This window comes from Corylus avellana, chromosome 3 (genome assembly GCF_965113065.1).
Source record: "Corylus avellana chromosome 3, dhCorAvel1.hap1.2, whole genome shotgun sequence".
NCBI classification, from domain to species: Eukaryota; Viridiplantae; Streptophyta; class Magnoliopsida; order Fagales; family Betulaceae; genus Corylus; species Corylus avellana.
The window spans coordinates 26745684-26773034 of NC_142492.1; the positions used below are offsets into that span (position 1 = coordinate 26745684).

General features: G+C 35.2%; 3 protein-coding genes across 6 annotated transcripts; 1 reads left to right on the forward strand and 2 right to left on the reverse strand.

The window, feature by feature from the left end:
* Positions 1–8018: 8018 nt before the first annotated feature.
* On the reverse strand, positions 8019–8402 carry LOC148587031 (uncharacterized). The gene has a single exon (XM_088514458.1). It carries the CDS (start codon positions 8400–8402, stop codon positions 8019–8021), a length of 384 nt encoding a protein of 127 aa, XP_088370584.1.
* A 2364-nt stretch (positions 8403–10766) lies between these two features.
* Positions 10767–19800, forward strand: LOC132174951 (MOB kinase activator-like 1A). Its single transcript, XM_059586717.2, has 7 exons — positions 10767–10920; positions 15971–16019; positions 16890–16998; positions 17265–17358; positions 18802–18935; positions 19021–19184; positions 19500–19800. Exons 1-7 carry the CDS (start codon positions 10898–10900, stop codon positions 19572–19574), a joined length of 648 nt encoding a protein of 215 aa, XP_059442700.1. The 5' UTR covers positions 10767–10897; the 3' UTR covers positions 19575–19800.
* Positions 19801–21982: 2182 nt separating this feature from the next.
* LOC132173279 (plant viral-response family protein) lies at positions 21983–26874 on the reverse strand. 4 transcript variants are annotated; one of them, XM_059584732.2, is made up of 3 exons: positions 26709–26874; positions 25440–26070; positions 21983–22703 (listed from the first exon to the last, which is right to left on the reverse strand). In XM_059584732.2, the coding sequence occupies exons 2-3, from the start codon at positions 25784–25786 to the stop codon at positions 22214–22216; spliced, it is 837 nt and encodes a 278-aa protein (XP_059440715.1). In that variant the 5' UTR covers positions 25787–26070; positions 26709–26874; the 3' UTR covers positions 21983–22213. The 4 variants fall into 4 exon arrangements, with proteins under 4 accessions (XP_059440715.1, XP_059440714.1, XP_059440713.1 ...); XM_059584731.2 differs by having other exon boundaries at positions 25440–26073; XM_059584730.2 differs by having other exon boundaries at positions 25440–26077.
* Positions 26875–27351: the final 477 nt, after the last annotated feature.

The window sequence follows — 27351 nt, forward strand, 5'->3', positions numbered from 1 at the left end:
TCTACAATTTTTATTTTATTTTTTAATTTTGTATTTTTATTATTCTTTTAAGACACAATTGTAACTTTTTCAAAAAAATAAAAAAATAAAAAATAAAAAACATAATTGTAACTTCATGGGAAATGATAGGTATGACTTGTCAACTTTGCATGGCTGCATGTGACTTCGTATCATACTTGCATGGTAAAAATCCTGTCAACAATTGAGATAGAAAATCTAACGGGAAAGTAAATTGGGTAATCTAGATGCTTTCCTTAAATTACTATTTATAATGTTTTCATAAACTTTTAATTGTGATAATGCTCTCATAAACTATTAAAATATTGTCAATATTCCCTTTAAGGCTAACAAAAACATAAAAATGCCCCTATATATTTCTCAATAAGACAAAAATACCCTATAAATTCAAAAAATAATTAAAAATTTTTAATTTAAAAAAACGAAAATTTTAATTTAAAAAAATGATTTTTTTAAAAAAAATTTAAATGAAAAATTTAAATTTTTTTCAAAACGAATTTTTTTAAAACAACTTTTTTTTTTTTAGAAAAGATTTTCTTAACGGAAATTTTTATTTAAAAGAATTTTTTTTTTTAATTTTGTTTTAGAAAACGAAAATTGTTATTTTCTTAAATGAAAATTGTTAATTTTTTAAAACAGAAAATTTTATTTTCAAAAGTTATTAAAAAAAAATCATTTTTGATAACAAAAAAAAAAAAGAATTTTTTTAATATTTTTCTTATACAAAGGATTTTTTTATTTTTTTTAAATTTTAAATTTGCCATCCTTTGGATTTTTTCTTTTTTATTTAGTTTTAGGTTTTTTCTAGAAGTTTTATTATTTTTTGTTTTTATTTTACTAAGGGTAGTTTCGTCATTAAGAGGAACATTGACAATTTTTGGTAGTTTAAGGGGAGGGACATTATCACAATTGAAAGTTTAGAGGGGACATTGTCAATTGAGTAGTAGTTTGAGGGGGGTATGTGGACTTTCTCCAAGCAAATTTTTAAGTCATTAAAACATAGATATTTTTTGGAAACTTAGTGAGTGAGTTTTAAACCGGTTAAAAAATATGGTCTTAAAAAAGAGACACAAAGCCAAAAGCTCTCTTCTCTCTCCTGAAAACAGAGAGAAAGCCAAAAACATAAAGCCATCAGAGGAGGAGGAGGAAAAACCAGTTTTAGTTTAGATCTAAGTTTATATGGGTTCTTGTACTTCCGATAGTTTTATCCATCATAATGGGCCGCGGCCGTCAAAAGTTGCATTCGCAAGTGACTTCCGCCTTCCTGGATCTTCCTTAGGGCTTTGAGGTGTTTCTAAGCTACCTTGGTTGGGTTACTGTGTTCTTTTATTTTTCCATGTTTTTCCATTTCCCTGTATTAATTATCGCCTTGGTAACTTTACCTTGTTTGCAATGAAGTTGTTCTTAAAAAAAAAAAAGGTCTAATTTTTAATATCTTTTATTATTATTATTATTAGGGAAAAATGCAAAATCAGTCATTGTGGTTTACTCTATTTGCAATTAACTCCTTATAGTATCAAAATGAACTTAAAGGTTCCTAAGGTATGCCAAAAAAATAATTTAGTTCATACGGTCAAATTTCGTTCACCGACTTAACAGATTATGATAACATGAAACGTTAGAACTAATAAAATTGTGATACTTGTCATATTTAAGTCAGTGTTATACTAACAGAATTTGTTAAATTAGTGGACAAGATTTGACTGTATGGATTAAATTATTTTTTTGGCATACTTCGAGGCCTTTGAATTCATTTTGATACCACAGGACTTAATTGTAAATCAGGTAAACCACAATGACTAATTTTTCATTTTTCGCTTATTATTATTATTATTTTTTTATAATAAGATTTAACTTGTAACAATAAAAAACCTGGTGAAATATCTCTCCAGATGCCACTTAGGGAAGGAATGAAAACCTGGTTGCATGTTTAGAAACTAACGGGCTATTTTGTTACTGATAGATTAGTATTTTTAGAATTACTAAGGGTAGTTTAGATTAGTAAATTTGCCATCCTTTGGATTTTTATTTTTTTTTATTATTTATTTTTAGGTTTTTTCTAGAAGTTTTAGTATTTTTTGTTTTTATTTTACTAAGGGTAGTTTCGTCATTGGGAGGAACATTGACAATTTTTGGTAATTTGGGGGAAGGGACATTATCACAATTGAAAGTTTGTAGGAGACATTGTCAATTGAGTAGTAGTTTGAGGGGGGTATGTGGACTTTTCTCAAGCAAATTTTTAAGTCATTAAAACATTGATATTTTTTGGAAACTTAGTGCGAGAGTTTTAAGCCGGTTAAAAATATGGTCTAAAGAAAGAGACATTAAGCCAAAAGCTCTCTTTTCTCTCCTAAAAACAGAGAGAAAACAACGTCTCTTTTCTCTCTAGCCGCTAGAGAGAAAAGCGAAATCCTTCAGCCACATAGGGGAGGGTTGGCCGTTTGACAGCCTCCCTCCTCCCCTCGTCCTCCTCGCTCCGGTGCTAGCTATTTACCTGATGCCCTAACCCTAGTGCCTCCTCTCTTCCCCTTCCTTGCCCCTCTTTTCCCCCTCCATTTTTCTTCGTTTTTGCCCATTCCCTGCCGCTTTTCTTCCCCGCCTTTATTTTCTGCCGCGGGTTCCTTGGCCTTGTTTTGGCTCTTTGTGGGTTTGAATTTTGTCTGTGGTCGCCGCCGACCTGTGTCGCCGCTTCGCTGCCCGTTATTAGGGTTTTCTTTCATGTGTCCCCACCACGTCGAGCTCCCACACCCCTTACGCGGCGGTTTTCGGCCTGCACGGGTCCGACTCCCTTCCGGCTACCGTCTTCCCACTTTGTGCTCATTCTCACTGTTTTGGTGGCTCTTTTTTTTTTTTTTTTTTTTTTTTTGTAGTTGTTTTCAGGTCCTGCTTTGCCGGTCTTCTCTGCGCTTGTTCGCCGCCCACCATCCACTGTTGGGCCTTTCAACGCGTCCCCGCTGCGATGAGCTTCCAACGCCCCTTCGGTTTTCGGTTCCCGGTGTGTGCGTGATCGGAGTGTGCTGTTTTTTTCTTGTCTTATTTCCCTATTTTGTTGCTTCTTTAAGATGTATTTGTGTTTTGGCATGTGTTTTTTTCCCTATATTGTTTAATTTCCATGTTTTGTTCAGTTTGTAATAAGGCTCTTTCCCCCCTCTCACTCGATCTATGTCGCCTTCGGATTAATTAGTTTTGGTCCAGGCCTTTGGGTTGTGGATGTGATCATTATCCTGGCCTTTGGGTTGAGGAGGAAGAGTTTCGGCATGAGAGTCTTTCCGCTCTCAGGGTCGAGGAATAATTGTTATCCATGCATTTGGTTGAGTCTGTCTGTCACAGATCTAGTATTAAATCTAATTTTAGTCATGAGTTAGCGGATTGGTCTCGAATCTAGTACTAAACCTGGTAATCTTATAGCTTTATGCTATGCTTGCTTTAGAGCTTTGCTCTGTGATGTAAGAGCTTTATGCTCGTGGTATTATTGAATGAAATGTTATGTTTTTCTAAAAAAAAAAAAAAAAACAGAGAGAAAGCTAAAAACCTAAAGCCATCGGAGGAGGAAAAACCAGTTCTGGTTTAGATCTAACACTACAAAAAAAAAATAGTATTTTCTGACGTAGCTACAATACATGTTTTGTTGCCACGTCATTAATTTTCTGACGTGTGAATTTTACCACGTCAAAAAATTATTTTCTGACGCGTGAATAGTAGCATGTCAGAATTTTCTGACGTGTTAAATATTGCAACATTAGAAAAATATTTCAGATTTTAAAAATTAAAAAATTATATATTTTCTAATGTGGTGACATTTACCACATCAGAATTTTTCTGACATGGTAATGTGCCATCAGGAAATTTTGACGTGGCTCACCGCCACGTCAGAACACTATATATATATTTTCGGAGTAGTTTCCTGACATGCCAAACATGGCACGTCAGGAAACTTCCTCAAGCCCTCCCCGTGCAGACGCGTCCCATCCCCCTAGCTAGCGCACCATGGGCGGGATTTTGAAATTTTTTCCTCTTTTTATTCTTCCCTCTTCATTTATTTCCCCACACACTCTCTCTCTCCTCTCTCAATCTCCCTTCTCTCCACGGCAGCTCCCTCTAAAGGAAGAAGAAAAAGAAAAGGTGAAGAGAGAAAATTGAGAAGCAGCAGATCGAAGAAAGCAGAAGAAGAAAAAGAAAAGGAGAAGAGAAAGAAAGGGAGAAGAGAAGAAGAAGAAATAATTTTTTTTTTTTAATAAAAAAAGGAGAAGAGAAGATCGAGAAGAAGAAGAGAAGATAAGAAGATTTTTTGGGTTTTTGAAGATTTGTTGGGTTTGACGTTTAGGTTTTTGATTTGGGTTTTTGATTGTTTGAAGATTTTTTCGGTGTGGGTTTGGGTTTTTGAAAATGGAGATCGAAAGAAGAGAGAGAGAGTGAGAAAATGGAGAAAAGTGAGAGCTGGTTGAAGAAAAGAAGAGAGAGAAAGAAAAAATTGAGAAAAGAAGAGACGAAAAAATTTGGCTGGAGAAACGAAAAAATTTTCGAGTGGTGCAAAGAAACGAATTTCTCTGCATCACTTGAGTGGAGCAGAGAAATTACAAAAAAAAATAAAAATAAAAAAAATACATTTTTTAATTGAAAAAAAAAATTCCAGAAATTTTTTTTTTAAAAAAAATTATTATTTTTAATTAATTTTAAAATTTCCTGAGTGCCAAAATTGACACGTCAGAAAATTCTGACGAGCTAAACAGTAACACGTCAGGAAAAAAACATTTCTTGACTCCTATGCTTCTAACATTCAACACACGTTAGAAAATTTTTCTGACGTGTCAAACACCCTGACACACTAGAAAACTCCAGTGAGAAAAAAAGTGTTTTTTTGCAGTGTAAGTTTATAGGAGTTCTTGTACTTCCGATAGTTTTATCCATCATAATGGGCTGTGGCCGTTAAAAGTTGCATTTGCAAGTGACTTGTGCCTTCCTGAATCTTCCTTAGGGCTTTGAGGCGTTTCTAAGCTACCTTGGTTAGGTTACTGTATTATTTTATTTTTCCTTGTTTTCCCGTTCCCTGTATTAATTTCCGCCTCGGTAACTTTACCCCCCCCCCCCCTTTTTCTTTTTTTTTTTTTGAATCGGTAACTTTACCTTATTTGCAATGAAGTTGTTCTAAAAAAAAAAAAAAAAAAAAGGTCTAATTTTTTATATCTTCTTTTATTATTATTATTATTATTTTTTATAATAAGATTTAACTTGTAACAATAAAAAACCTGGTGAAATACCTCTCCAGATGCCACATAAGGAAGGAATGAAAACCAGGTTGCATGTTTAGAAACTAACGGGCTATTTTGTTACTGAGAGATAAGTATTTTTAGAATTACTTTTATTTATTTATTTAAACGGTGTTTGTTTTCTAAGTCTAGCTATTTATGGTTATATGTTATATATATGATTGGATGTAAAACTTTAAAATACATTTGGAAGTTGAAAATCAAACAAATTTCAATAAAAACAGTATGACAGAATAAAATTCCATAGAGTGAAAATAAATTTTTTCTTTCTAATAAAAAATTAGATAGAAATTTTCTCCAAACTAGTTTGAAAGAAATATCATCCAACCTATTTAAAATAGTGTCAAGTATCTATAAATATTTAAAACGCTCATTAAATTTAGTCTAAGTTAGTAAACTGCTATTAATGATGTTAAGAATTTAATGTACGTTTTAAATGTTTATAGACACTTGGTACGATTTTAAATGGGTTGGAGGATATTTCTTTCAAACTCGTTTGGAAGAAATTTCTGTCCTAAAAAATTTCATCGTAAAATTTTTTTCTTTTTCCATTTGAAAAATGTTAGGAGTATCAAAACTTTTATCAAGAGATAAGTATTAAGATGATGTGGAGCTTATTCACTGAAAATGATCAAAATAATTAATAAAGAGAAATGTTACAAGTATGGTCACTATCAATGAATAAGCTATATATTATCTTCTTCTTTTTTTTTACATGTCCGCACAAGAAGGGGAGGAATGATTTGAACTAGTGACCTTAATTTTATGAAGTGTAGTGCCGATTGAGCTACTCTTTAGGGATCTATATATTCATACGCCCATAGTAGACTTTTTATGGGCGAATGAATATATATATATAATGTAGAAGTTGAGACCAAAAAAAAAAAAAAAATCTAATCCACCAAACTTTTGTTGGCCAAGCCCTAAGGAATGCATCTGCAAAATAAAAACAAATAAATAAAAAACTAAAAACAAAAAACAAAAATTCAATTAATCTACCAAATTTTGGTGCACTTCCTTGGTATATCACCGATCAAGTTTCCGATACCGGAGGTATTCGAAAAGGCAACCTCTAAATCGGAACAAGTGTGTGCCAATACTCCCCGCTCTTTCCACCATGAACCCTCAAATATCACTGCCGCTCTCACAAAGACATTGAAGCTCACCTTTCCCTTCTCCTTAGCCCGATTAATCTCCTCCGACGCCGAATCCCGCCAGAACCACCGAGTTCTATCCTCCGCCGTAACATTCACAGACTTCTCCGTCTCCTTGCCCAACCGGAAAGGCTCCTGCAACGTCGCACTGGCCAGTTCGTACAATCTTTTGTACGACACGCCGACATCAATCTGCTCGTAGTAAATTTTATAGCGGCTGTTCGTCTGCTTATAGGTGAGGCCGATAATATATACAGCCATCAACGAGGAGTTGTCGGAGGTATCAAATGTCGGCACAGAAAGTGAATCGAGCCAAAGAGAAGGCGTTTGTTCTCTGAGGGTGAACCATATGAGGCTGAAGGTAATGGCGCTGAGCGTGAGCGCTGACACCGATATGAAAGCTACGACGACAATGAATCTGGTGACGTCGTACTGATTTGCGTTGGCCGGCGCCGAACGGCGGAGCTGAGGGCTATTGTCGTCGATGTAATTACAGGGGTGAACTTTAATCGCTAAATGTTGAGATTTCAAAGGTAGGTCTACAACCAAACCAGCCATGGTTATTGAAGAGAGGAGGAGGATAGATGGAGAAAGATATACTGAAAGCGTAATGCAATAAACAACTATTTATTTTTATTATGAACTTACGGTTTTTCATGTTATTTTCCTCGTGTTCATTTATGTGAATATTATTTCTTTAAAAAAATATTATGAAAATTAATGGAGTAATATTTTTTTTCTCTTTTTTTTTTTTTTTTTTTTTAAATAATATCGACGCAAGTATTCTCTTGATCGCAAGTATATATATATATATATATATATATATATATATATATTTCTAAAAATAGGGTGAGAGAAATAAGAAAACAGTGTATATTATTAATTTTTTTAAATTTTTTTATAAAATAATATTCACATAAGATCAGGAGAACACCTAACGTTTTTCTTTTACAATTATTTTACAATATTAATGTGACAATTAATTTCAACAATCTTTGATTTTTTTATTTTTAACAAATACAAATTTTAACCCTACGTACAGTCAACATTATGAAATAAAAATAAATTTTCTAGCGGAAATTTTTGTTACAAAACCAATTATATTACATGGATGTGCTGGATGGGTAAAAATAGAAATTGATTTTTTTTTTCTTTTTACTTTTTTTATTTTTATTTTTTTTTAACAAAAGGCCGTTATTGACAATTATTATAAGGCCAACAGGAGCAAATGACAATATTAGGACAATAAAACATGGAGGAAATAACAGAATTTTATTTTATTTTTCTCTCTAAAAAAAAACAGAATCTTTCCTCTTCTTTTTTGTCTGTTCATTGGCACATGATCATAGAATTAAGTTAAAAGGTCCCCGGCCACGTTAGTTTTTTTTTTTTTGGGAAGAAAGATTTACTTCTCATTCAAATAAAATAACTAGAGCCAATTAAGGCTCTACAAAGACAGATCAATCTGCTCTAAACTCACAATGTGAGAAATACAACTTGGGACTTCAATCCAAATTTTGTAAATGGAATGATTTGAGGCCTCCTTTGCGAGCACATGAGCTGCTCCATTTGCTTCTCTTCAAACATGGCCGCCAATGCTCCATTTTCTTCGGGTATTCAACACAACTTGGACATCATCCACCACATATCCGTAAACTTGTAGATGAGGACTCACCTTCTCAATAGCCTTCACAACAGTCATCGAGTCCCCTTCCAACATCAGTTCTTGTACCCCAAGTTGCCAACACAGTTCAACAGCGTGGAGGGCTGCCACTGCTTCAGCAGTCGCAGGGTCGTATACTACCTCTATACTTTTGCTTTGGGCTGCATGCACCAGTCCCTTCTCGTCACGGATGATCACCCCCACCCCCAAACGCTTCATTTTTGTGTCTAGTGCAACATCCCAGTTAACCTTGTATACTCCCACAGGAAGGGTCGTCCAAAGTTGTCCCACAGTGTCCATTTGACTCGACTCCCGTGACAGCAAAATTTCAGTTGCCTGTTGGTATTGCTGGTTCAACTCCCTGGCCGTACTCACAAGATGGTTTGGGTGAGAGAATAAACCCCATGCACAACATTATTACGCTGATGCCATATACCCTTTGCCGTTAGAGCAAAAAGGTTCATCTCCTCCAAGCTCAGACTGCTCAGTAAGTTTGACAGATTTTCCAAAATGCACCCCCACCCCCCCCCCCCGCCCCCAACTCGTACATTTTTGTAGCTTCATGACACTTGCTTCCCACACATCTTGGGCGGACGGACATTCCCAAAGAATGTGGGAAACTGTTTCTGTTTCCCTGCAACAAAAAATACACAAATCTTCCAATATAGTACCTCTTTTCTTTAGGTTCTCCCTGGTGGGTAGGATATTACTGCATGCTCTCCAAAGGAATACCTTCGTCGAGTTTGACACCTGCAAACCCCATAGCATTTTCCACATATCGTGATAACTAGACCTGCTGGAGCATTCCCTTTTGAATTTGGCTTACATGCTGTTATTTTAGAATTTAGCTTACATGCTGTTATTAAAATAATAGCAGCATGTATGCTGCAGTTTAAGCAACGATCAAGATTAAATATATCAAAATCTTTTTTCATTTTATCTCTCATATTAAAAGCTTTTCAAAGTAAGTCAATTTTAAAATTCAATCTTAATCGTTGGTTATACTACAACATATATATTGTTAAAATAACAGCATATAAGCCAAATCCTTCCCCTTCTTGTTTGCCCAACCGTTCATTTTTTAGATGGTAGGCGCTTCGGACTGTGAACTCTCCTGTGGCTGTAGAATTCCAGCCACGTTAGTTACATTCATTTCATGGATAACAAAATTCCAAGTACGTTGGAGATTTAAAAAAAAAAAAAGAAAAAAAAAAGTGGGACTTTGAAGAATTTTTATCTTTTTTTTAAGCATTTAATTGAAAATTTTATGCATTTTGAACTTTTATGAAGGTAAAAATGATACATTTTAAAAAAAATAAAAAAGTGAAGCTTTTTAAGAATTTATGAACGTTAAGATTTTTTATGAATGTGAATAATGTCCGTACTATGTGCTACGAGACTTGTGAAGTCACCCCTAAACCCTTTTGAGTTGTTTAGGATATTCTTAAATGACCTATCGGGGTGGATGTTTTCATTATTTAAAAAATTTTGTTTCTTAACTTTTTTTTTTAGGAGTATTTTAGGGACATTTGTCCCTGATAACCCAAGTGCATGAAAAGATGGGACTTAAGTAACGGATGACAATATTGACAATTTCAAACTTTTGATTAAAATATATTGCTAATTTTTAAGTGAGATGCTAGAGTTACAACCATTTTCACAAACAGAAATGCACAAGCTGACATGGCCACGTTGGTTTTTTATTTTTATTTTTTATTATTCTTTCTTTTCTCATTCTTTTGTTTTCTTCTTTTCCTTCTCTTTCTCTTTTCACACCTGCTCCCATTTGCAGAGAGTGACGGAGAGTGTGAGACGATGAGAGAAAGAGAGACTCGAGGGTTCGCACTAACTCTAGAATCAAACCCAAAAAAATTCAACACCGAAACCTCAAGACCCATTCGGTTAGGATTAAGAAAATTGACACAAAAATCCTCCACAATTGAGACCTAGAATCAAATGCTCACAAGAATCCATGGTCAACACAAGAAAACCCGGCCAACTATAACCAAGAATTAAAAACAAAAGGGAACAATTTATACCCTTGAAGAACCCATTTTTCTGAAACTTCTCTCTCTCTCTCTAGCTCTCTATCCCTCTGTCTCTGCTCATTTTCTTCCTCCCTGAAACTCTCAGCCCAGCTCTACATCTCTACTCCTTCACGAGCTCTCTCAGCTCCGTCCCTCTCCCTCTCTTTCTAGGTCTTCTCTCTATCTCACTGCATGTTCGTCTCTCCCTCAGTCCCAAAATTTTCTCACTTCTCTCCTTGCGTCTCTCTCTCATCGTCTCACACTCTCCGTCACTCTCTGCAAATGGACAAAGGCAAATGGGAGCAGGTGAGAAAAGAGAAAGAGAAGGAAGAAGAAAACAAAAGAATGAGAAAAGAAAGAATAAAAAAAACAAACCAACGTGGCCACGTCAGCTTGTGTAATTTTGTTTGTGAAAATGGTTGTAACTCTAGCATCTCTCATATTTTAAATATTACTATTAATTCATCAAAAATTTCACGTGATTTTGATTGCCCACACAAAAAAAAAAAAGTGCGAGTGAAAGTAGTATAGTACTGTATATCATTTGTAATGTAATTTATATTATATTAATCTTGTTCACAGCAATCTGAAACTTACGACATAAATAACAATATCTTCAGGGACTTCTTTGAAATTTACGGAAATTAAAACAAAAACAAAAGATCAAGGAAGCAAGCTTTATTCTTCGGCGATTTTCAACCCGAACGCACCTAGAGAAGTGAAAGACAACACCAAGTCCCAAACTCTCTCTCCCCCGTCTAGCGAGCCATGAGTCTGTTCGGTCTGGGCAGGTATAATATGAAAATAATATATAATTTAGATCTTACATATTGTTTTTTCCTGAAAATATGTTTTCTCTTTTATAAAATCTTTTGTTTTGGTTCTTGATTGTGTTCTTGCTTTCTGATTTTTGCATTAAATGATGAACAATGGAAATTATATATGGTTTGTGATAACTTACGGCAGATCTATTGTATTGCGTAGATAACAATTTGTGATTTTGATATCTTCTGGTCGTTATTGACTTCGATCATGTTTTTTATTGTGTATATATATATATATATATATATATATATGTGTGTGTGTGTGTGTGTGTGTATGTGTGTGTGTGTGCCTATGATGCTAATATTTAATGGATAAATATTTTCTAGTTTAATGTGTTTTCTGTATATTATATAAATCTTTGGACATTGCCACAAATGGGTTAAAATCGTTGTTAATTTGGTCATATTTGTTAGTTGCTTTTGTGGGATGATACTAAGCAATACACACATACTTGATTAGTATTAACTAGATTCTATTCACGGCTTTATAACAAAAATACTGGGTTAGTTTGGTATACTTTTTGCCTTTTGGTTATGGTGTGACGAAAATGTGAAAGTAGTTTTTTGTGTTTTGAGTTGTTTATTAATGCTTTTGTTTTTGTTTCTGTTTTTTTTTTTTTTTTTGTTGCTAAAAAGCAAAACGTTGTCCTAAAAAGTGTTGCCAAACGTTGTCTCAAAGGAAAATAAGATATGAAAGTAAGGATAAATCTTGCTCCCACGACAGCTTCTCCTTAAACTTCAAATATCATTGTGCAATGAGAAAGTCGTGCATTATGATGATGTATATTAGATTAAACCTATCATGGCAAACTTATCTGATTTAGGTAATATACTTCTACCCGTGCATATGGTACTAAAGAAGAGAGAATCACGTGAGGTTGGCTGGTGTTTTTCTAGTATGTTTGGTGCTTGTTTCTGCATAGATTTGCGATTAATTGGACCTGACACCCAAACACACCCTCACCAGACATATTTGAGTGCATGTGGCATTACTGTGAATCGGTAACGTATACAACTCTTAATTTTCTAATTAGGTGTTTCTCTTATATACTTATTGTGTACTTGGGTACGCCCTTTGGTTTTAATGAAATCCATTTACTTATAAAAACAATGTAGGCAACCCTCAACTATTTTTATGGATTAAAACTGAATATCAATTTCATGTAATCCTTGAGTATTTTGATAACTATGGTATAGTGAACGGGGTTCTCTCATTAGGCTTTTCGGTGGGGTCTAGGAATGTTGGTGCCTTCAAAATTTCCCACATTTTATTTGCGTACAATGCTTTGAAATTTTGCAAGGCAAATCCAGATCATCTTCATAACTTACGTTGTTTGTTCTTATGCTTCGAAGCAGTTTTTGCTTTGAGGATTAATTTGGCTAAATTATAGTTGATACCATTTGCAATGTCAATAATGTTGAAGATTTGGCTAGCATTTTGGGTTGCAGGGTCTCTTTTTTACATGTGAAATATCCAGGCCTTTCATTGGGAGTTTTGTTTAAGACTAAATCTATTTGGGATGGCATTATTGAGAAGATAGAGCGTCGCTTGGTTGGATGAAAGAGGATATATTTGGCAGAGGTTGAGAGGGTTACCTTGATTAAAATTACTTCATCTAATTTGTCTGCTTATTTCATGTCTCTTTTTTTTTTCCTCCCGGTTGGCATTGTCAATCGCATAGAAAAGCTGTAGCAGGACTTTTTGTTGGGTGACATTGATGAAGAGTTCAAATTCCACTTGGTTTAATGGTATGAGGTTTGTTCTCTGATTTCTGAAGGAGGGTTGTGGGTCTATAATTTACTTTTATTCAACCGAGTTCTTTTAGGGAAGTGCCTTTACTGTTATGTTCATGAGTGAGGCCCTTGTGGAGGGTGGTAATGGATTCTAAATATGGCAGCTCATGGGGTGGGTGGTGTTCAAAAGAGGTTCGTGGGTTGTATGGGGTGGGGCTATGGAAGAATATCCCAAGGGGTTGGGGTGAGTCTTCTAATCATACTAGATTTGAGGTCAGTGATGATTCCAAAATTAGATTGTCGCATGATGTGTGGTGTAGGGATGAAGCCGTGAAGGCAGCTTTTTCGGAATTGTTCAGTTTGACCCGTTGTAAGGATGCTTTTGTGGCACATCATTTAGAGTTTTCTAGTGACTCATCAGTGGAATGTTGACTTTCTTAGAGTTGCTCACGGTGGGGAGGTGGATTTCTTTATCTTGTTTTTCAATTTGTTGTACTCCTTCAGATTGAGACAGGTGGTGAAGATGAGCTTTGTTGGGTACGAGGGTTGTTTGAGGTTAGATCATACTACAATGTCCTTGTTCCCCATGATAGTATTCATTTTCCTTGGAGGAGTATTTGACAGAATAAGTCACCCTTGAGAGTGGTGTTCTATGCTTAGTCGACTACTTTAGAGAAGATACTCACTATGGATAACCTAAGAAAGTGAAATGTCATCGTGGTTGGGACAACCTTTTACTCTATTGTGAGATTGCTAGTGCTCGATGAAAATCTATTCAATCTTGTAGAGTTAGCTTGGGTTGTGATTAGTTGAGTGGTAGACCTTTTTGCTTGTTGGAAATGGCATTTTGGTAGGCTTCAGAATGCTGCAATGTGGAAGATGGTCTCGTCATGCCTTATGTGGTGTTTTTGGAGGGAAAAAAATGATTGGAGTTTTGTAAACCGCGTACAAACAATGGTGGGATTAAAGGATTTTTTCTTCAAGACACTGTACCATTGGGCAGCTGCCTTTGACTTAAATTTTTTAGCTTTCATGTTTTTTTATTTTTTATTTTTTTAATATTTTTTCTTCTTCTAGTTACGAGTATCTCTTGCATACTTCATGTGTACTTGGGTTGCGCCTTTTGCGCTTTTTAAGAAATTTGCGATTACTTATTAAAAAAAACTATGGTATAAGCAAAGAAATATCAATGTTTACCTTTGAATTGGTTGCAAAGTATTTTCTCTGATTATCATTCCTAACAGAAGAAATGTTAGTATTTTTGTTTTTATCATCTAAGCAATTTAGTTTGTTGGATTTCTAAACCATGGAAACTAATGGGGTGGAAGTTGGTACTAAGGAGTATGTTTTGCCCAAGATGGAATTGGTGTATACAATGAAAAGGAGAATTGCGTGACAGCTTGTTTTCAAAATAATTTTTTGTTTTTGGTTATTTAGCCAATTTAGTTGGAGGGAGTTTTTAGAAATGGACGATACTTGTTTTTAATGAATAATAATTTATTAGAAGATGAGGAAAAGCCCTCATATACGAAAGTAACAAAAGATGTAACCACCCTATTGGTGTCGAAAATCTTAAAAGTTAACAAAATCTACAAGATTTGACGAGTAAAAATTAGGAAAATAAGCTATAGCCTAATCTAAGAGAGATCTCGAAATGGAGGAGTTTAAACATAGTACATTAGACTCTTAATCCTCGAATAGGCGGAAATTTCTTTCTCTCCAAATACTCCACATTAACAATGTTGAGATAGCTTTCCAAATGGCTTCTTTGGAGTATCCCCGCTTTTGAGTCTTCCAACAATGTAACAATGCTAGGATTATTAGGCATGACCCATGAAACCCCAAATAAGATGAGAACCAAGTGGTATATCCCGTTAGTAAACTCACAATGGATGATGAGGTGGTTTAGGGTTTCCTCGTTCCTTTTGCATTGGTAACACCAATTAACAAGGGTAAATCCTTGCCTCCTAAGATTATCGATTGTGAGTATTTTACCCAAAGCAATGTGAGGTGGAGCCTTCACCTTCCAAACGCTCTTCCAAGGAAACAAACAAGACTTTCTAGACTGTAATGAGTTATAGTAGCCCTTCACTTCAAAGCCATGATTGCATGTCGGGGTCCACAACATTCTATCTATCTCCCTCGGAGGGGCTTCCAAAGAGTACAATACGTCGAGAAATACGACAAAGGACTACAGCACCTAATCCTGGATTACCCTGAAGAAGCTCGGATTCCAATAGATATATGTGCCGAAGGGATCCAAGTAATCTGACACCAAGGTGTCTTTGTTACGAACTATAGAATAGAGTTCCAAGATGAGGACTTGAGAGCCGCTTCTCTGCACCAAACATCATGCCAAAAATGTATGCAAAATCCATCCCCAACTTTGTAGGAGACGAAGTTGAAGAAATTCCCCCAACCATTTTTAATATCCCTTAAAGGCCCACTCTCGAGTTTTATTCTGAATAGCAACCCCCTTTCTGGATCTCATACTTCTTGACAATCACCTATCTCCATAGGTCCATTTACCTAATAAAGCTTTATTAAACAGTATGATATTTTTTGCACCTAAATTTCAAAGACGGAAGATAATGGGCTTAGATGTTTGTAAAAAGTGGAGCATATTTTGGCTATGTTTACTTTAAGTATTAATTTGGGAGCCTCAACTGGAGATGGGATGAAAATAGTATGTATGATGAAAAGGAAAAATGTGTGGCCACTTGTTTTTCGAAAACCCTGTGGAAAGGGTAAAACTTATATTGACTTTTATTTCATGGTAGAAGACAAAGTAATTTTTTTTTCTTCATGAGATTCATGTGATTCATCCAAAATGGTTTGGCGATGTGCAATAAAGACCAATGAGTTTATTGAAGAGAGTAATTTGATTCTAGTTGAAGGAGCAGAAAAGGGATGGGCAGAGACGAAAAATATCATAGGGAGAGGTTCTAAAGAAAGACATTATAATAAAAAGGGTGACCAAGAGTGTGGTCGTTGATAAGCCAAAATGGCAAAATTAGGCATGTAGCTGGGGGAGAGTTAGAAAGTTCCTGGGCTTGAGTGCTTGACTATCTTTACAAAGTTTTAGCTGGCTGGATGCCAAAGCTTCCCTCTCTCTCTCTCTCTCTCTGTGTGTGTGGTGTGTGTGTGCGTGTGAATATCATGGCAGTGTACCCATAAATCTTGCATACATTAGTACTTCAGTCTATAATTGATGCCTTATAAAACCTTGTCATGAAGATGATCTTCCACTGATTACATGCCTTACTAATTGTTCTGCAAACAGAAACCAGAGGACATTCCGTCCAAAAAAGAGCGCACCCTCGGGGAGTAAGGTTGGTTCTTCTTTTTAACCAGTAATATTGGTCTTCTGCCTTTCTTAATGGTTTGAGGTTGACATGATCTCTTAATTTATATTAGGCTTAGATTTGTTATATTGTTTTTTCCACGGGTGCTCATTGTTCTTATCACTGTTGCTAAATCCTGTGCTGCTTATGTGTCACTGTCATCATCATCAACAACATCTCTCTCTCTCTCTCTCTCTCTCTCTCTCTCTCTTCTTTGTAGTTGTGAACATAGTCCAAATTAAATTCATGGAATTGTACAGTTCAGCTTCAAGTATGAAGAAATGGAATAAAGTCTGTCAGTTGGAAAGCATGGTCTACATTGTTTGCTTAAATGTTGAACCAGAGTAGAGTGAAAGAATACCTGATTTATAAAGTTTAAATTCTGATATAGATTACACAAGGGAAGATGTGGATTATTATGGGATGTTTTCCATGTAGCCTGATAGAATGATGATGTCATTAGTCATTTTGAAATAAAATTTCCTACAAATTTCAGATTCTTCGAGTATTTGGACTATTTGACGAATGTTAAATTATGCTCTTGAAAGTAGGTATATGTGAGAGTGAATAGCTTTTGCAGTGGCGTCTGATCCTAACTAATTGGCTGTTTTCCAGAATTTATCACTTCTCAATAGACCAGAGTTTGGTCCTCTTACTTTTAATAAGACTGGTTATTACTCATAAAAAAAAAAAAAGAGTTTGGTCCTCTTACTACTTAATCTTTGCTTTATATATATATATATATATATATATATATATATATATATATATATTACAATACTCTTGAACTTAGCAGTCAATTTCTGCAAATTATACTGGTATAACTGAAATACCATTCTATGTCCTGTTGTAATGCAGGGAGCACAACTTAGAAAGCACATTGATGCAACCCTAGGTAGCGGAAACTTGAGGGAAGCGGTAAAGCTTCCTACTGGGGAGGATTTAAACGAGTGGCTTGCTGTCAACAGTAATTCTCCTCTCTTGCGTGCTTGTGTTTTAGTATAAGTAGCCTGCTAAGTGTTTATGAGCTTTTCTCTTTTGTTTTATCATGTTATACCTGTCAACCTGTTAGGTTTAGTATAGTCATGTTTTACTTTGCTGTATTAGCTAATTTGTGTCGTGTTCTTTATTTATCTGATGCGTAAAATGTAAAAGTATATTTTTCCATGAATTTTTATTTTACTTAATGTGAAATCCAAATCTCATGTGGTTGTTTGTTATTTTCACTTTCAGCTGTCGATTTCTTCAACCAAGTGAATTTGCTCTATGGTACCCTCACAGAGTTTTGTACCGACGAGAATTGTCCAACAATGACTGCAGGCCCCAAGTATGGCCTATCATAAGTCTTTTTTTTTTTTCCTCCCTTACCTTCTATGAATTTTAGTTTTTCTGGAAATCAATAATGTGACTTTCCATTTTTTTTTTTCTGCTTTCTTCATTAGGTTTTTTTGAGCATTTCCATCTAATATTTGGGGTAGTTCTTTATCTTATAAGAAACTGTGAAACCTAAAGGAAAACTGAAACTCCAAAGTTACATTTCTGTCTACACTGAAAATTAAAGTGATAAATTGGTTTGATCTCAAACCGAGTTCAATTTTGCCTCAAAACTTCAAGAATCAAATTTTGGTCTATCTATACATGGGATCAAATATGTGAAAAAAATCCTTTTATGCTCGCATTGCCTCTTTTATCTCTCAATAAGTTTCTGTCCAGCGAGGTACTATTTCTATTTATCTGTCATGCCCAGTTGACTGCCACCACAACAATTTTCTGTCCACCAAGTCCATTATTGTTTCACTATCTATGATTTTTATGCATACAAGTTTCTGTCCGCCTTAATAAATAAACATATTTGTGTGCGTGAATGGGTTCAATGAGCACACTTGTGGTCATATGCTCCTGTCAAGATTTTCAGGAGTTGCATTGTTTGACCCAGTCCAGGTGTTGAAACGTGACATTTATGTCTATGTTTGCAAATCACAGGAGAGAATAGATCCATGCATTCTGGCCATTATAGATTTTGTTTATAATTCTGCGAGTAGTAAAGGAAGTTATCCTGGTGAATCACAAGATCTGTAGGTTAGTTACTGGTACATCAACTTGGTTTCCGCTTTTCTAGTCAAATGCTTGTATGATTTTGTTAATTGATTTTTACATGTATTTTTGTTATTGCTTTTGTTAATAATTGACAATTAAGAAGCATAATTGTTGTCAACATGATACTTAGTTTCTGCCCTCGTACAAAATGAAGGTTGGTTTTACCCCAATATTTCATATGATGTGCCTGGTTTGGGGTTTCATTCAAGCTGTAACTTTTACTTCTTTTACCCTTAAGAGAGGATGTAGTATGTGTCCTTAGATTCGGTATAAATGCACAGCTTTTCTTGAGTTCTGTATCTTTGTCATGTTATGGGGTTGGTATTAGCCTTGTCTAGCACATTATTGTTTTGGTTTATCTATGTTTGAGGAATGTGTCCAAGGTTCTCTCCAATGTTATTGGGCTTTTCCTGCGCATATTTTTTGAAAACTTGCCCAATGATTGAAACATCTTCTAAACCTTGAAGCAGGAAATTATGCTCTTTTTTTTTTTTTTTTTCTTTTTCGTTCTTTTCTTTCTGTTTTGGGTTTTTTTTCCCTGCCTTCTCCTGCGGAGTCAAATGTACAAGTTACCAATATTGATTTCATCTGCTTTAAGTAAATCTGTGTGCGTCTGCATCTATGTGTGTACTTATAGATCTACAGTTCTAATGAAGATACAATTACTTTACAGATACGAGTATAGATGGGCAGACGGTGAAAAGATAAAGAAACCTATTGAGGTTTCTGCTCCAAAATATGTTGAACTTTTAATGGACTGGATTGAAGGCCAGCTTGATAACGAATCCATATTTCCTCAAAGGCTTGGTAATATCCGTTGTCTGATTTGCATCTTATCTCATTTTTTTTTCTTCATTTTCTTATAATTAGTTGTCTGCTAAAAAATTTGTAGGGGCACCCTTTCCTCTCAACTTCAAGGATGTTGTGAAGACAATATTCAAAAGATTGTTTCGTGTATATGCCCATATCTATCACTCTCACTTTCAGAAGATTGTAAGCCTCAAGGAGGAGGCCCATCTAAATACATGCTTCAAGCATTTCATACTTTTTACTTGTGTAAGTCTTCCATATCTCAATGACTTTTTATTTTTTTCTAATTCTAAGGTTTAAGGTCTTCATCGAACATCCGCATGGTCTTGTAAGGAATTCCATCCTTTATTTTCTATTTTATAAAACCATTTGTAGATTTTGCATAATTCCAAAGTAGAGAACCTAAATAAGTCAGGAAATCTAAGTATCCCTGATACACCACTACTCTATTGAACAGATGAAAGCTCTTTAGAACATGTCCTTTATTTAAAATGCAGTTGGTACTGATATAAGAAATTCTCTTTTCTTTTTAGCTAAATTCATGATGCTGGTTTTTTGCAGGAATTTGGACTAATTGACAGAAAGGAGCTGGCTCCACTTCAAGAGCTTATAGATTCCATTATCGTTCCTTACTAAATGGGTTGGCATATCCTGTGAAACATAATGTTTTAGGGGAACTCAAGTAAACTAAACTTAACAAATGTTGCTAACAGTCTTTGACTTTGGAGTTTCTCTAAAGTTGCTTCATATTACAAATGCTTGTGCTTCTGTTGTATGCCTTCTGACTTTGTAAATTGTTTTCATGCCAACGTTTTACCCTGGTGGGCATTGTTGTTATTGCTGAATATATAATACTTGTTGGGGTTTTCTGATATAAAAGCATTTCAATCCTTTTGATTTATCAAATTGTTTCTGCGTCAACTTTTATCAAACATGGACCAAGAAAATGTGAAAAACATCTACGTACGATAACAAATATCAATAGCTATTGTTGCCTTTTGTATGACAATTATTATTATTTTGGGGCAAAGTTCACTTAACACTCTCAAACTACCACTTCAAAGATATTTTACCCCCCAAATTATCAATTATGACAATTTACTCTTCAAATTATCAAAACAATTATAATGTACCTCTCAATTCTAGCAAAATGACGAAATTACCCCTCTATAATTTTTAATTAGACAAAAATATCCTTAAAATTTGAAAAAAAAAAAGTATTTTTGTTTTTTTATTATAGTAAGGGTAATTTTGTTATTTTGTTAAAATTGAGGATACATTGTCATTATTTTGGTAGTTTGGGAGGGTAAATTGTCGTAATTAATAGTTTGGGGGTAAATTGTCATTGAGGTGGTAGTTTGAGGGGGTTAAGTAGACTTTACCCTATTATTTTTTTGGAAAAATGTATAATAAGTCCCTGAGTCAACCTTCCAAAATTTAAAACTTCTGAGTTTTTTTTTTTTTTCCTCAAAAAGTTACTTCCTGGGTCAATTGAAATGACAATAAAATTCATGCCATCAAAATTTTTTAACAACCGTTAGGGCCACTCAAAACGCATTGTTTTACCTGATTAAAATATTAATTTTTATCAATTAAATCTAAAAAAAATAAAAAAATAAAAAATTGAAGGGTGGCTAGGGGTGGCACCCCTAGCGCCACCCCTAGCCACCGCCCAACCCCTATGGGGGTGGCCGCAAGCAACCCCAAGGGTGGTCAAGGGTGGTTTGACCACCCCAGGTAGGCCACCCCATTGGGGGGGCCACCCCTCCACCCATGCGCGAGCCACCCCAAACCCCCCATGGGGTGGCCTGCCCTGGGGGTGGTCGCAAGCCACCCTAAGGGTGGTTTTTTAAAAAAAGATTTTTAAAAAAAATTTAGATTTAATTTTTAAAATTAAATTAATAAAAAATGAATATTTTAATTAGGTAAAACGGTGTAATTTGAGTGGCCCTAATGGCTGTTAAAAAATTTTGATGGTAGAAATTTTATTGTCATTTCAATTGATCCAATGAGTAAATTTTTGTCTCCAAGGGGTTAGCTCAATTGACTGTGAACCACGCCTCGAAACGGAGGTCACTAGTTCGAATTCCTCCTCCCATTTTCCTTGTGTGGACATGTCAAAAAAAAAAAAAAAATGAGTAAATTTTTGAAAAAAAAAAAACTCAAGGAGTTTTTAATTTTGGAGGGTTGACTCATAGACTTATTATACATTTTTCCTTTTTTTTTTTTTTCTCAGCAATACAGGCCACGGGGATAGGAAGAGGACAACAAACTAGAGCTCAAAAAAGAGAACAAAATAGAAGATCTATGTCATACTAGGCCTATGAGAATTGTAATCCCAAGCACTTGTGACTTTTGAGTCTGTTTGAGTTTGCGATTTTAAATTATGTGATTTGGTAAAATTACGGTTTGACCTTTAAAATTGTGCATTTTTAAATCACAATTTTCTTAAAACGCAATCCCAAACAATTTATTTTCTGCGATTTAATTTAAAGAAGCATTTTTTTGTCTATGAGATTGCAATCTCAAATGCACCCTAGATATAACCTGTTTCAAAATGTTGGGAATATCAATCTTACAGGAATCATGGACCACTTGAATCCGAGAAAACCAAATCACATCCATGGCAATAAATATAATAGCAAACAGGTGGAATCTCCAAACCTCCTCATGAGGGATGGCCATATATCCATTTTATGGGGATCCAGAATAACTTTTACCCAAACAGAAATGGAAATGGAAAAGCTTCCAAAAGCAGCATATTTAATAGGCCAATCAGAATGTCTCATCTTATGGTTGGTGACTTGTTACTTGCATCTAGTGGATCACATTAATTACCTGTAAAATTTGCGTTTACTTCCAAGGAAAAAGACACAATACCTTGATCAAAATCAAAAGTGGTTGTTACCATTAACTAACAAAATCAACATCTCAGCTGCAACTACTGCATCATGCATCTTGGAGAACACACTAATTTGAGCATCACGTATCAAGAACAGATAAAAAAGACTTAATTTCTACTTGAACAAAATAGTGATCGTAGGAAAGGGTACACATAGTACCATGTAATTTTCATTGACAATATATATTATTGTTTTACTTTTTTCATCCTACAGAAGAACAACAGTTCTTACTTTTATTGATACTACTCTACAAGATGTTGATGTATGCACATAGAATAAAACAATTTTCATCCCCAGAAGATATCAAAATGCCTCCTTGAGAAGACTGCAGATAATTGAAATTTAAGGAAGACTTAGAAGACTGTAGACACTTTAATCATGATCCAACCCATCCTGAACAGCATTCATGCTCCTAATTTCAGAGTGCCCGTATCTTGAAGCCGCAAAACCGTATGATCCCACAACTGCAACAAGGACACCAAGGACCAAGGAAAAGAGCTGGAAGTTTGCAAGCAACTCGCCTCGGACCTCACTGTCTTCCGAGTGACAAGAGATCACGCTTTCCTTAATATGACAGCCATCTGGCATCATGGGACCATAGAGAGTGAAGGCGGTCTGATAGAACCAGAGTCCTTGGAGAGTTATAGCAATGCCATTACACAAATCAACTGGGAAGCTGGTTGGTAAAAGGGTTCCTGTAACACTGGACACTATGCAAAGCCCTATCAGGAGAACAAGGAGAAGGTGATAGTACCCCTCAAGGCCTTTATGGCTTGTTGAGTGAAAGTAAAATAGGAGATGCTCTGCACAGAATGCAGTGGCAGCAATCAAACAAAGAGATCCTTCTGGCAAGGGAAGAAACCTAAACAAAGAGGAAGTGTAGAAATTAAAAAGAGAAAACGAAACAAAAAGAATAATTAGCCATAATTCAGTTGAAAAAATTGAACCTTACTATCGTCTGGTGATGGTGGGATAAAACTTAACAATCATACGACAATAAGGTTCTGGTAAGATGCGATGAATGTCTTTTAACAAGCAAACAGAACTCAGATAATAGTACTGGAAGCACTGGATTTAAATGACAAATGTGCAAATAGCTTACAACCATCAATCACTATTTCGTTAAATGTATTGAGCAATACATTGATTAAATTCAGCCCATGTTTTAGAAAATGAAGAAAAGATATTAGAAAGAAAAGAGCTCACAATTGGCATCTTGAGGCTTAATGAGGCAATGTTTCAAGAAAACAATCTTCACCCAAAGCCTTGAATGCGCGAGACAGAAGTCCCAGAGTGCAACATAAATCCATCAAAGACCCCATGACTCCAAGGCTTATAATACGTTCAATTTACCGCCATTGAGTCATTGTAATTGAAGAGTTCCAACAATAGTATGCAGGCATAAAGTTTTCAGAATTACTAAAATCATAATTTTTAGTTTGTTTTAATTTAAAATTGTCATTTTGTTTGTTGAAACAATTGCACTCTCAGTACTTCACTAAAATCATAGAGAAATTTCTAGGAAATGGGTACCATGTGTTTTTTCTTTGATAGGTAAATATACAAATCATGCACTGGCAGGGAATTGAACCTGCAACCCAGTGGAAAAGATGGCATTTGCCTCTCCATTTGTGGTGAAACTTCCAGAGAGCTCTCGCCTCTCTTTTTTTTCCCTCTCCACTGATTTCCCCATGTGAGTAAATGATTCCTCCTAGTGTGTGCCGACTCGAGAGGAGGGAAGACTTAGGCTCTCCTATTCCCTCTCGCTTGGATCCCCATAGTTGGCACCCCTATTTTGTCTATGGATACCTCCAGATCCAGTTGCATATCCAGATGCGGTGTCCCCTATACCTTCATTGCTCAATACCTCACTTGCCAGAAGTGTTCCGCTCCAGCAACTCTGATCTAACCACTAAAAGTGCTCTTTTCCCTGTTGTGGTTCCCAAGTTTGCTTGTCGTTGCAATATGTGTTGCTATCAGCAATCCGCCTCTGGACTGCCCCTTCAAACCGCCGTTTAAGGCATTCTTAGCTGGTGAGACAAGAATCCAATGGGTCAGGCTATTCATTTGGCCCATTCCCAATAGATTTAGGTTTCTTTAGCACTATGTTGGTGGTATTGGGATCCTTGTTGGGCTGTCCCACCCATATTTTTGTTTTTCTTTTGATGTATTTCCCCCCTCCCCTGCTTTCCTTTTATTTGCTTTGCTTTTTTTTTTTTTTTTTCAGAAAAAGTAAATTAAAAACCCTGGTCAAAGTATAAAAGGATAGTATATACAATGAGGCTTCATGAGAAACATCAGGAGAGACAGCTACAAGAAATACCCAGGGAAGCTCTCTATTGAAACTGCATTCTCAAAGGTTTATAATTTCTCTTTAGCATTCTGAAGCTTATAATTTGTTACACTTCTCCAGTTTCCCACTCTATATCATCACATATCCCTCTCGGACAACTAATTGGACCTAGCAAGAAGACTCTGGCCTAAGTAGTCCTGTATTTGATGGTCAGTGTTTCAGAACCACATGAATTTATGCCTCCAATGAGATTTTTTTTTTTTTTTTGATAAGTAGATAGAAAATGAAATAACAAGTGATTTGAGTGATGGTAAGCACATGCTGGTTTCCCATTACAACATATCTGATGCTCTACCACAGTTCTCATTGCTTGTGACTACCACCAACACTAGGGCAAACAAAACTCAAAAAAAAAAAAACAAAACATTTTTATCATATGGAAATCAGCAGCATCATCCTTTCATCTGTCATTTTAAGGCACCATTCCCACATTTAACTGTTTACAACAATTACAAATTGTGTTTTGTCTATATCTATATCCTCGAAAAAAAATTCATCACTGCACAAAGCAAAATTGGGCTTGAGTTATACCAAACAAAAATGTGAAACAAGCCCAAAATATATGCATACTGCTTTGCATATTGGAATAAGACAATACTGTTAGATTTAAGTGCTCATCTCAATTAAAACTTCAAATATTTTATTTTCTGTTGTTTCACTTACAAGAGAAACTCAACGAGTGTGCAGGCTTAATTAGAAGGTTGAATATACTTGATGAGTGCAGATTTAAGTTCTCTTAAAGTCCAAAACAAGAGAAATTCGGAAACAAACAAAGCAGAGTTAAATAATTTCTAACCCAGATCATTTAACAAGAAGCAGCAATAAGCACTATAAATCAAATATTTAAAAGGAACAAATGCATCATTGACATTTCCAGCAGTTCATATTATTTCAAACGATTTAATTTCCGGAGAAATTTCTCGAACCACATGGTCACTATCCATAATAAATTTATCCGTTCTCCAATTGCCTAAAGAACAGAGTAAAAGAAAAAGAAATTAGAAATTTGAACTCCTATGCAGGAAATTGAACTCCTATGCAGGAAAATAAAATTTGGGCAAAATGAAAATCCCACTCGAGCGAGCTAAAGTCTTATCAGGCTCAGCTTTTTACTAATTTAATCAACCGAAAATAGAGAAAATCTAAGATATATCGCTATATTTTCTCATACACCCAAAAAGATCAGTACAACACAACACATACATAAAAGAACATGAAAAGAACAAGAAGAAACCTCCTACTAACCTTGTTTTCTCGGAGAGCAGAGCAACCAGGCCAAAGATGAAGAACATCAGAAGCATCCCCGAGTGCTCGAAATCATTCATGTGGGATGGATTCAACACCCCATTGACAAAAAACTTGAGATGGGTCGAATACAAAAGCTCAATACACATATCAATGAAAGCGCCAATGGCAATAAGATAAAGCTCGAAGTACTTGAGCTTTCCATCAAAACCCGGCACCGGATTCCAAACCCGAACCCTGAACGTTTTCGGATTCGATACGTATCGGACCACAGAGCTCCATATGTGCCACACCCCAACTAACAGAAATAGTGTTCCTGGTAAAGCATGACCCTTGAAAGATCCCATCTTTTTGTGCAAATCGTCACCACTCTGAGATGCAATCAGCAAAGCCTTTGGATGGGCTTTCTTTTTTTATCAAATCCTTGCGGGTTTTCCTTGAATCAACCAGGATTTTCTGTTTCAGATAGAACAAGTTTCCGGGGTCAAACTCCAGCGACTTCTTTTAACTCTGTTTTTCTTCATACGGCGTAACAGCAGACTTTCTGAAAGCAAAGAAAGCTCTGTTTGGTTGACCGGCAAATGCATAAAAAACAAATAAAAGGTACCCCGGGTCCGCGTTCTTCTATCATCTGCTTTCTTTTTCAAAAACATGGGAAAAGTTAACGCAAATCCCTCCAAGAAAAATATAAAAATAATTTTCACTCCATATATTAATTCAAACTAAAAAAAAAAAAAAAAAAAAAAACTCCGAAAATTCATTAACAAACAGTTAACTATATTGAAAAAACAAAAAACAAAATCACACAACCCTTTACTTAGTTATCACAATTTTTTGTTTCAGATTTGACCAAAACGACATAAAAGCATAGAATCAAAGGGTTTAATAGTTTAATATTCATTCACTTTTATTCTTAGCTTTAATAGTAAATACTTAAGGAAACGAACAGCGGATGAAAAAAGAACAGGTCAAAAATTAACGGTAAGAAAATTCCCACCGGTTGGTCGAAATTGAAAGCCTGGAAACAACCTTTTACTTTTATATATATATAAAAAAAAAAACATTAACAAAACAGATAAACAGCTTATGATCAAACCCAATGAGCATTCATCTTTAAACCCAACTTTTAAACATACCCAAAGCACAAAAGCAATTTCTATTTGAGGAAAAGACAGAACCCCTTTTTTTATTTCTGCAAAAAATGTGTAAAGAAATAATTGAAAACTTTTGAACAGCAATTGGTTGGGTAAAGCAAGGAGGAATACTTACAAACAACGCATCTCTGATTGATCGAGTTCCAAAGCACGTGGGTTTAGATGCAGAATTCTATAAAATAAAATACAGAGATGTAAAGGTGTGTGATGATGGTGGTGGGATTTGGGATTGGGATGGTGGTTACGAGGGGAATGAATTTCATGTGTCTTTTGACTGATTGCGATCTACGCTACTGCCTTTGCAAATCTGGTGGGGGGAAGGTGTAACTAACAAAAAAAAAAAAAAAAAACTTGTGAAAACGGTAAATTTGCTAATTTAATTAATATCTTAATTTTTTTAAAATTAAGGCTACGTTTATTCGACCTAAAATGCTTTCTTAAAAACGTCTTCATATTTTTTGGTATTTCGTATAAATGAAAATCATACTTAAATAAAAACATTTCCGATTAATTGGGAAAACTTTATTTAATTCTATTAAAATGGTTTACAACCATAAATAATTTTTCGAGCTTCAGCTTCTAGTTTTCATTTTCGATTCACCATACTCAACCGCTTTCTCAAATGCACTACTCGCCGTAGGAGTGGTGGCGCGAAGATGCTGCTGGAGTTGTCGCCAGAGCAGATGTCGAAGTCGCCACCTTGTCATTACAGACTTACAGTCACAATTTTTTTGTACGAGCCAAACTCTAAAAATATT

What these genes read in the sequence shown, in the direction of transcription:
- LOC132173279 (XM_059584732.2), bottom strand. Translation starts at nt 25,786, where the DNA reads ATGGGATCTTTCAAGGGTCATGCTTTACCAGGAACACTATTTCTGTTA. An exon ending in CTGCTCTCCGAGAAAACAAG is followed by an intron (nt 22,704 to 25,439) that starts GTTAGTAGGAGG and finishes CTCTTTGTTTAG; the next exon opens with GTTTCTTCCCTTGCCAGAAG.
- LOC132174951 (XM_059586717.2), top strand. Translation starts at nt 10,898, where the DNA reads ATGAGTCTGTTCGGTCTGGGCAG. An exon ending in AGTCTGTTCGGTCTGGGCAG is followed by an intron (nt 10,921 to 15,970) that starts GTATAATATGAA and finishes TTCTGCAAACAG; the next exon opens with AAACCAGAGGACATTCCGTC. An exon ending in CGAGTGGCTTGCTGTCAACA is followed by an intron (nt 16,999 to 17,264) that starts GTAATTCTCCTC and finishes TTTCACTTTCAG; the next exon opens with CTGTCGATTTCTTCAACCAA.
- LOC148587031 (XM_088514458.1), bottom strand. Translation starts at nt 8,402, where the DNA reads ATGGACACTGTGGGACAACTTTGGACGACCCTTCCTGTGGGAGTATAC.